The 10,105-nt window shown below is 46.7% G+C and overlaps 1 protein-coding gene across 1 annotated transcript; it reads left to right on the top strand.

Annotated features, from left to right (window-relative positions):
• The first annotated feature begins 4,906 nt into the window (after positions 1 to 4,906).
• FAM181B (family with sequence similarity 181 member B) lies at positions 4,907 to 6,537 on the top strand. Its single transcript, XM_036427786.2, has one exon. It carries the CDS (start codon positions 5,072 to 5,074, stop codon positions 6,386 to 6,388), a length of 1,317 nt encoding a protein of 438 aa, XP_036283679.1. The 5' UTR covers positions 4,907 to 5,071; the 3' UTR covers positions 6,389 to 6,537.
• Positions 6,538 to 10,105: the final 3,568 nt, after the last annotated feature.

Here is a 10,105-nt window from a genome sequence, read left to right as displayed (position 1 = left end):
GTTGTTAATAAAAGTTCTGATGCTATTGTGATTCATATGAGGTTTTTAAAAAATTATTCCTTAATATTCCATAAATTCATAATGAGGTGCTGTATTGTGGATCTTTTTAAAAAATTAAGTTTGCTAGATATTTATGGGTTCTTTCAATCTGGAAATGCTTCTAGACCCACTGAATGAATAATGAAGAAAATATTAAAAAAATGGGGTACCCAAAGAAACAGGGGATACATCATGGAAGAGAAGCAAAGATAATTCCCTGGATAATGGCCAAGAGAAGTATCACAAAAATAGTATATAGCAGGCTCAGTGACAATCCACATTTACTGAACAGGAGATGGAGAATCCCTAGGAAGGAATCAATGTCTCCAAGAAAAATGAATGGGAATAATAGATTTCCTTATGTATTTGACCATAAATCCTTCAGTTTGTAGAGTCCTTTAGTTCTACACTTTTTAAAAAAAAATTTATTTCTTTGATAGTAATTTATCCACTCATCCAGGCATTGCTCCAATAACTGACCCATAACATTGTAAGTTGTAATAAAAGTTATTGTTTTAAGCCACTCTATTTGGGTGTAGTTTGTTATGCAACTATAGCAGACCAGATTAACATCTAATATTTTAATATGAAAAATAAGATCTAGTGTTAGTAGAATGTGGTTTGCAGGAGGAAAGTATGAGAAAATTAAAAACAAACAAAACAAAAACAAGAGATACTTTTTTGGGGGGAGGGTGTAAATTTTGTAAGAACACATTTTTAATGAAATTGATACATTATAAATTGTGTGGAGGAATTGATATGTTTTATTTGAGGCTTCAAACTGGTGACAGGAAATTGGTATGGGGAGAGAGAGTGAGAGAGGAAAAAAAAAGAAAGAAAGAAAAAAGATGCCTAATTATTTCTCCCTTTAAGCATGTGCATTCCTAACATCTATGAGGACTGAGCTTGTCCTGCAGGGAATATGATTAAAGTTACAAAGAGGAAAACAAAATAAGTAAATCAGCTTTTGATCCCGCTGCTATATTTACCCACAAGAAAGGAGGCAGCTCTCAGGTGGGCTTTTGTCTAGGTAATGTCCTGAAATCCAAGTGTAAAAGAACAATGTGAAATCTCAATTCTCCCAAACAGTTTGGGGTGAGTTCAACTCTTGAGCCCCCGGGGGCTTGGTTCCCAAGGAGACTAATCCCACTTGCTCAGCATTAGGTATCACTGAAGCAAAAGAGCTCTAGTTTGGAGCTCTGCAGAGAGGCCCTTAGTGTAGCCTGAAGCAGGCTCCTTCTGCCTCAGAGGAAGTGAAATGTATTGATGTCAAAACCACTCAAGAGAGTGTGCTCACTCTGGGTATAGGAGGAGGGTCTGATGGCTCAGGCAGGAGCTGGCCACTGACTACGTTGAAACGAATTTCATCCCATACAGAGTTCTTCCTTAAAGGAAAGATCAAGGAAGAAAGCAATTGAGACCATGAGCTGGGATCTACATGTACAATTTAGTTAGATATTGGAAACTTCAAGGATTTATTTGGGTTGTAGGTATAGAGCTATTTCAAGCCATTTTTGTTGTTGCCTTATTATCTGTAGTGTCCATAAACACCAATGCTTTGATATGACCATGCCTCTGCCCAGACTGCTCCCAGAGATATTGCTTCTTTTCTTGGCACAAAGTCTTAGCTCAATTACTACCTGTCTAGCAGTCTTCCCCAAGTTTTCTGGGCTGAATTGAAGGTCTTTTTATTCCCTCAATGATTGTAACTTTAATTTACTTCCCATTTAGAAGCATCGTATTACATGATAGTGGTTTGATTGCAGACCTGTCTTTTCACCAGAAAGGGTGGAAATCATGGCTTCTGGTCTCTGAATTCATCACATGAGCACAGTGCTGAGCACCTCATTGGTGTCGATATCTTTCAGTTGAATGAATGAGTGACTGGATACATATTTTATGTGTAAAAATTCTATTTTGTGAATCAGGCTACAGAACTTATATGCCATGAAATCCTGATATTTCTGTATGGACCTTTATGATTGACAAAGAACTCCCACTCCATTATCTCATTGATTTTCACAATAGCCTAGTCAACTACACTCACACTCACTTTTATTCCCATTTTCTAGATGGGAACATTGAGTCTAGAGGATTAATTGACTTTTCTATAGTCAGTTGGATAATAAATGGTTAGAGTGCTCTTCAGTCTCAATATCTGGCTCTAATTTCATCACCCTCTCACACTGCCTTTTTCTAAGTGTCTATAACTGGCAAGTATTACTGCTCTCTTGCATCTGAAAATAGTGACTCATTTTGTTGGGGGAAAAAACAATTGATGCTGATTTTATAGGGGGAGTGTTGGTAAGGAATGGGTGATGTCTAAGGAATCAAAAGCAAGGACATTTGTGGAGACAGTATTTTGTGCCAGGAGCTTTCATATATATCATTTCAAAATAATTTTGAAGTGTTGGGATGATCTCCATTGTACCAATAAAAAAAGGAAGATTCATTGGCATTATTTGCCTGTTGTGTCATGTAATTCCCACAAAGACTCTGAGAACAGTTATGACTATTCCCATTTTTCAGATGAGGAAACTGAGTCTTAGGAGGATGAACTGACTTAAACAAGGGCGCTCATCTAGCAAATGGCAGGCCAGAGTTGGAGCCTCACTTCATCTAACACCAAATCCATTTTGATGCTTAGAACATGATCTGGAAATTTAGAGACTTTTACATATGAATCTTTCCATATTCCATTGATTTTGAATATAGTTATATTAGGGCTTAATAACTCTTTGGGTATTAAGAAAGATATTTCAGACTAAAGATGTCAATTAAATGTATCTTCCCATGAAATCTGTTTTGGGATTTTGCAAAAGCTGATCAGTTGAAAGAAGGTTAAAAAAAAAAGAGAGAGAGAGAGAGAGAGAGAGAGAGAGAGAGAGAGAGAGAGAGTCAGTGTTCTTGGCTGCCAGACCCTGAGCTCCACGGAATGGTCCTGTCTGGAAGGGGGAGGGAGGAGCTGACATTCACATCTGAGGGGTGAGAAGTACAATTCAAGGTCAGGCCCACATAATTTTTCTGAGTGCAAATGTCACCAAGAATGAAATAGTTCAAACACAAAGGACAAAATCCTGTATGTATAAAACCAAATGAAAAATACATATGATTGAGCCAATGTGAATTTAAAGATTAGTTTGTTGAAGCTATGAGGGCTTGGGAAGTGTCTACTTCATCTCCTAAATGAAGAGTGTTCATCCATCCTCTCTTCTTCTTTTTAAAAAAATATATATTTTATTGATTTTTCACAGAGAGGAAGGGGGAGGGATAGAGAGTTAGAAACATCGATGAGAGAGAATCATCCATCAGCTGCCTCTTGCATACCCCAACCAAGGTACATGTCCTTGACCAGAATCGAACCTGGGAACTTTCAGTCTGCAGGCCAATGCTCTATCCACTGAGCCAAACTGGTTTCAGTCATTCACCCTCTCTTCTGTGGTAAGGTTGTGCCTTCAGGGTGCTCACTAATGGTTTTTATTATATTCTGAAGGAAAAAAAAATGGGTCTTAAAGAAAAAGTTTGGAAAGAGATAGTTTATATCTCTCCCATGCAGACTCTGTACCAAACCTACAAAAACGTATTTAGAGAACACAAAGAGTGTCTTCATATATATGATCTCATTTAATCCTCATGAGCACAATGTGATAGAGAAGACACATAAGGGAAAAAAGTAACTTTTTTGTGTTTTAGAGAAATAAAGGCAAATACTCATCATGGGCTATGGAACAGTCAACAGATAAGAATTTTTCCACAGCATGTTTCTTTTAAATATCACAAGTGCCCTGTGCGGTGGGCAACCTTAGCTGCATTTTACATGAATAAGTTAAGTCAGAAAGAGGTCCACTGGTTTGCCCAAATCCATCCTTATCAGAGCAAGGATTTTAGCCCAAGTCAAGAGCTACTGAGTGGTGGGTCTAAGACCAGAACCCAAGTCTTTTCTGAATCATCTTCCGCATTTTACCATATTGTTCATTTTCTCTAATCCCAAGAGGATTGCTCAGGTGAAACTGGGTCTGAATTTCAAGGTGTTTCTTGAAATGCAACAGAAGTTCCAAAAGGACAACCTAAATGGTGTGACTTATAGATTCCAACCCATATTTTTTTTGAAAATGCTGAGAGTTTTATACACACACAGCTTTCTCAAGTACCACCTGGCTTAGTGGGATCAACTCCTTTCTTCCTTGCCTTCTGCTATCTACTACTAATAAAAAAAGGAGCAAAGTATTAATAATACATTAATTATTACTTCTGACAATCAATGAGTAGAAGAAAGAGCACTATAATTGAGAGTCTGCGGAAACACCAGTTAGAATCTTAGCACCAAGGCTAGAGTTTGAAGAGACTCACGTGACCTTCCCCCAACTTACAGATGAATAAAACAAGGCCAAGAGAGACCACGGGTTTTGTCTAGGGCTTAGAATGGCTCTGGGTTCAGATTGGACTGGATATGGCTTTGGCCAACTCCCTGAAACTCTCCAAGGCTCAGTTTCTTCTTTTGCTAGCTGGCGGTGATCACATGTACTCCACAGGGTTATTGCTCAAAGATTAAATGAGGCAAAGGATGGACATCACAGGGCGTTAGCAAGTGCCCAGTAGCTGGAGCTTTTGTGGCCAGGGCTGGGAGTGAAACCCAGGTCTTCCGAGGGGCGGTCCTATCCTCACCTCTTCCTGCGGTGGGAACTAGCCCAGAGAAAGCCAGAAAGCCGCGGGGCGAAGGGAAACGGAAGGGTTAAAGCGATGAGCTTGAGAAAGGCCAGAAAATTAGAAAAGCGAACACACCCCCCCCCCCCCCCCCCCCCCCACTCCAGCCAGCTCAGTAAGCCCCTCCCCTCCGCCACTGGCCACTGGGGCGGTCACCTCCCTCCCTCCCTGTGTCCCTCCCTTACAAGATCTAATGAGCTCCCCCGGGAGGCCGAGCAGCGAGCCGGCTCGGAGCTAGGAGGCCAAGCCGGGACTGGATCCGGGGTCCGGGATCCGGGCCTGGGCAGCCGGCGGGAGCTGGGCGAGGGCGCACGGGGGAGACGAGGCGATGGCGGTGCAGGCGGCGCTGCTCAGCACGCACCCCTTCGTCTCCTTCGGCTTCGGGGGCTCCCCGGACGGGCTGGGGGGCGCCTTCGGAGCCCTGGACAAGGGCTGCTGCTTCGAGGACGATGAGCCAGGGATGCCGGCGGGCGCACTGCTGGCGGGCCCCCCCGAGGGCGGGGACGCGCGCGAGGCCACCCGCGACCTGCTCAGCTTCATCGACTCGGCGTCCAGCAACATCAAGCTGGCCCTGGACAAGCCGGGCAAGTCCAGGCGGAAGGTGAACCACCGCAAGTATCTGCAGAAGCAGATCAAGCGCTGCAGCGGCCTGATGGGCACCGCGCCCCCCGGCCCGCCCTCTCCGGGCGCCGCCGCCGCCGCCGACATGCCGGCCAGGCGGGCACTCGGCGCCCCCAGCGCTCAGACAGCCGCGGCCCCGGCCCCGGGCAAGGCGGCCCCCCGGAGGGACGCCTCCTCGCAGGCCGCGGCCGCCAGCCTGCAGAGCCAGAGCCTGGCTGCGCTCTTCGACTCGCTGCGCCAGGTCCCCGAGGGCGCCGGATCCGCCGCCGGGGGTTCAGGGACCGCGCCCCCAGCCGGGCTCGCCGGAGCGGGCTCAGGGGGTGCTGGAGGGGATGCGCTCGGCCCCGTGGGGAGCACGGCGGTCCCCGGCGCCCGGAAGGTCCCGCCTCTGCGCGCTCGCAACCTGCCCCCGTCCTTCTTCACCGAGCCATCCCGGACGAGCGGCGGCGGCGGGTGCGGCCCGTCGGGGTGCAGCGGCGTGAACCTGTGCGACCTGGAGAAGGGTCCCCCCGAGACCCTGGAGTTCTTCGAGCTGCTGGGGCCCGACTATGGCGCGGGATCCGAGGCGGGCGTCCTGCTCGCAGCCGCGGAGCCTCTGGATGCGTTCCCCGCCGGCGCCACGGGCCTGCGGGGACCCCCGGAGTTGGAGCCCGGCCTCTTTGAGCCGCCGCCGCAGGCGATGGGGACAAGCCTCCCGTACCCCGAGCCCTGGAGCGCCCCGGCCTGTGCCCCGGCCAAGAAGCCGTCCCTGGCAGCCCCCCGCGGCGGCTCGACCTTGACCGAGCCCTTACGCCTCCTGTACCCCGCCGCAGTGCCCTCCCCCGGCGGGGAGGACGGGCCGGGCCCCCTGGCCGCTTTCGGCCCCTTCTTCTCAGACTGCGTCCTGCCCCCGCTCCCGCCACCGCCCCACCAGGTATCCTACGACCTGTGCGCGGGCTACGGGCGCACCCCTTACCCCAGCCTTTGGAGACCGGACGGGGTTTGGGAAGGGGACCCGGGGGAGGAGGGAGCGCCCCGGGACTGACGGAGGTGAGGTACCCTGCCTGCCGTGAGAGACTGCTGTAGAGACTCCTCCGGGGTCTCCCCCCAACACGAAAGGACGATTGGAAAATGCACGTGGAGATGAAAAGGAATTAAAAGCTTCAATTAATAAAAAGAAACGCGAAAAAGAGATGAAGAGGAGTTGGGCATTGTTTTAATCACAATCTCAAGTATTAAAAAGGAAAAAAAAAAAAAAAGGCAAAAAGCCGTTGGCAGGTTCTGACTGGGACAGATGAGCCAAGACACCAAAACAGGGTTTGGGTCATGGAGTGAGGATGGAGAAGGGGCAGAAGGTGGTTTCCTTAGCCTCCTGTCCCCACTCCAGCTTTCCAGCAAAAGGTCAGTGTGTGTGAGTGTAGTTGCCCCTTCCAAACGGTGCCCTGGTCCTCTCCCTCCCTCTCCTGAGTGCACCATGGATGGAAGCCTATATTGGAAAGATTGGAGCGGAGGGTTACAGTTATGGATTTGGGATGGCTTCCCGTGTGGTCTCTACCTCGTTAGGGTTATTAAGGACAGGAGGCCACTAGTGGTCTTCCGATGACCTCCCTTGTGCTGGTCCTTGAGGTTGAGTCTCTTCTCTGTCACTCTTCCTCTTAAGCTTTTCTCCCCCCATTTTCTGTATCTTTATCTTTCTTTTCCACTCAAATCAGTGTCCTCTCTTTCCTTCTCTGGCTTCTCATTGCTCTCTCTGATTTTGTTTCTCTCAGCTTTTCTTGCAAACTTTATATAAGAGGCTTCAGCTGGGCAAACCTGGGATCCATTTCTCTCTCCTTTCCTTCTTCCATTCTTCAGCCACTCTGAGAGGGGCATCCCTGGCAAGTTACAAACTCTTTGCATCCAAATTTCCTTATCAGAGAGGGTGAGGCTGACCCTGTCCCTCCACTTCTCACTGCAGTTGGCTGGGGAGCTCAGAGAGGAAATACATAACTTGCCTTGAAGCCGCTGCAGTGCTCGATTGGTTCCTTGGGCTGATGTGGAAGCCATTAGAATTCCAAGTCTCCTGCTCTTTTTTGGCCCCTCTATTCGCCTGCTGATTGCCTTTTTCTTTATAAGCCCTGTGCCCTCCCTCCTGCTTTCTTGCTCCATTCTTCCCTCTGCTCCTTTCTCCCTCCCTGTACTTCCTCACTCCCGCTACCCACACTCTCCCCAATGGAAGGAATGGTGAAGGGTGTGAAGTTCCCTAAAAAAAAACAGGTTTGATGAATGAGATCTGAAGGTTCCTCCACTCGCCCACCCCCCTAGTGAGGAAGCTGATCTGTTATCTGAGAGATTTGGGAAAAGCCAGACATGTTTTACCCAGCCACGAAGTGTACACACAGCGTGACCAGGATGGCTGAGGGCAGAGGAGGAAAGACTGGGTGGGAAGTGAGCAGCTGGAGAGGAAAGGGGGAGTCTTGATGATGAAAATGCCCCAAGTGACCAACACCCAGAAAATATAAGATGTTGCGTGTTGTGTTGCAAAGGAGAGCTGCCTCTGTCCAAGACAGCCAAGATAGGATCAAAAGAATATCTACATCTGAGAAAGTCAAAACTTCCATGCTCTTGCAGGAGATTTTAAAATGCAGGTCAATGTGTACACACATCAAAAGTACTGCAATATTTTCAGAAGGGAATGTGGGAGGAGGGGTGGTGGTAGGGAAGCAAATGCTTATCAAGCCATAGCATACGACTTAAAATGTCAACACTAAATCACTTCCTTTTGAATAAAACATTTCTTAAGAAAGCACCAGAGGGTAATATAGCAATGAGTCTTATTAACGATGAAAAGAACTTTTGTGACTCCAGAAAATTGGTGTCTGTAGAATTTCTCCCAAAGCGGTGAAACTAATTAATTCCATTGTGTTAGCAGAATATTGTTCAACAATCATTTAATTTTATCAGCATTATTTGGTGATAAGTACCATCCAGGATAGAATTGCAGAGTAGAAAAACAATAACCTGTGGCCGTTATGAAGGCTATAGTGTCACAGCAATGTTTCTTAATTTCCTCTTCTTCCCTGGTTTACTAAAACAAGGTACCTCTCTCCCAGCAGCTTACTTGCCCTGCCTTTCATTAACAATGAAAGCACTGCTTCCATGTGCCAGCACTGAGCTAAGCACCAGCCCACTGAGTCTCTGGACAATCCTGTGAAGTAGGTGCTGTTATTATTCCCATTTGGAAAGTGAGGCTCAGACAGGTTAAATAACTTGCTAAAAGTAACTAGTGGGTTCAGGATCCAGATCTACAAGTGTCTTAACACCACGACTTGGCTGTTACTTGCGAGTCTCTATTGTGTTATGTTAATGTATATGGTTCCCAGTCCCCTGCATTATGTACCATAGGGCTTCTCAACCTCACCAGTATTGACTTTTTGGGCAGGATAATTCTTTGCCGTGGGGGTTGTCCTGTGCATAGTGAAATGTTTAGTAGCATCTCTGGCCTCTACCTGCTAGAAACCAATAACACTCCCCTAGTTGTGACAAAAATAAAAATAAAAATAAATCTTCATCATCACATGTTCACTAGAGGTCACTGCTAGTTGAGAACCACTATTCTTCTTTGCTGGAAGAATATATAAAGGTGCCTAGAACACTCTCATAAATGATCTCATTTAATTCCTACTAAGGCTTGTGGGTAGGAATTGTTAGTATCCTTATTATATAGGTAAAAAGTAAGAAAGACCACAGGAGGGGCTAAGTCAATCCACTTAGCTACATCTCATTTCTGCTAATTCACCAGCCATGGACCAATTATTTAGCTGTGTTAAAATGCAGTCTTTCCATTGGTAAAATTGGCAACTATCACAAATGGTTATCGTGGGAGTTGGAATAGGGTATGTATAAATTCCCACCAAGAGGGAGAGAGTAGTTCTAGTCCCAGGAGGCCAAGGCTTCAAACCACCCTGCTATCCACGATGGCAAGAATGTGTTTGGCCCCTATGCAGCCCCCCAATGGCCCCATCTCTGATTCTTCTTCTCCCCACATTGCCTTTCAGTCTGGGCACATGTGTGTCTGACCATGACACCTACCACAGTACAGTAAGTAGTGCCCATTAATAACAGTCCTACCAAGGGCTCAACATACAATTGCTTCCTCTCTAATGTCATTTTCTACTGCAGCCTGTTAGAAAGTATTTGCATCTCTTGTTTAGCCACGTACTTGCCCATTTACCATTCTTTTTAAGTGCAATGGTAGAGATTTTTTCAAGACCAATAATGTGTTGTAATAGGCTTGTAATTGTATCAGACTGGACAGGCAGAGGATCTCAGCATTGTCAGTAATGACACTGTATGTTGCATAGACACAATTCCCCAATTCAGCTGGGCATCCTTTGGTGCCTGGAGTGTGTGTTAGTGTCTTCCTGCACCCTCGAATAGTTGTTCCAAACCTTTTCTCATCTCCATTCAAGCCTCCACTCTCTCCCTTTCCTCACACCACGTCCTGACGATATGGAGAACACCTGTTATAATTGCTCCCCCGCAACCCCCATTTCCCAGCCCCATCTTTACACATGAGTTCTCTCTGCAGGCAAGACCTTCTCCTGCCCTCACAGCTCAGCATCCTGACCCTCCCACTTCGTAAGGACAAGATGCTGCTTCTTCAGGGGTCCTAAGTCTCCTCTATCTCCAGGTTCATCCTCACGTTTCCTCTCATCCTAGAAATAAGGCTTTATAATGGTTTAAAAATAAGAAAGAGAGGGGATAGAAAGCTGAAAAACTC

This window comes from Pipistrellus kuhlii, unplaced genomic scaffold (genome assembly GCF_014108245.1).
Source record: "Pipistrellus kuhlii isolate mPipKuh1 unplaced genomic scaffold, mPipKuh1.p scaffold_m20_p_9, whole genome shotgun sequence".
NCBI lineage: Eukaryota > Metazoa > Chordata > Mammalia > Chiroptera > Vespertilionidae > Pipistrellus > Pipistrellus kuhlii.
The sequence above is the reverse complement of the archived record's forward strand: the minus strand, read 5'-3'. Positions and strand labels throughout refer to the sequence as shown.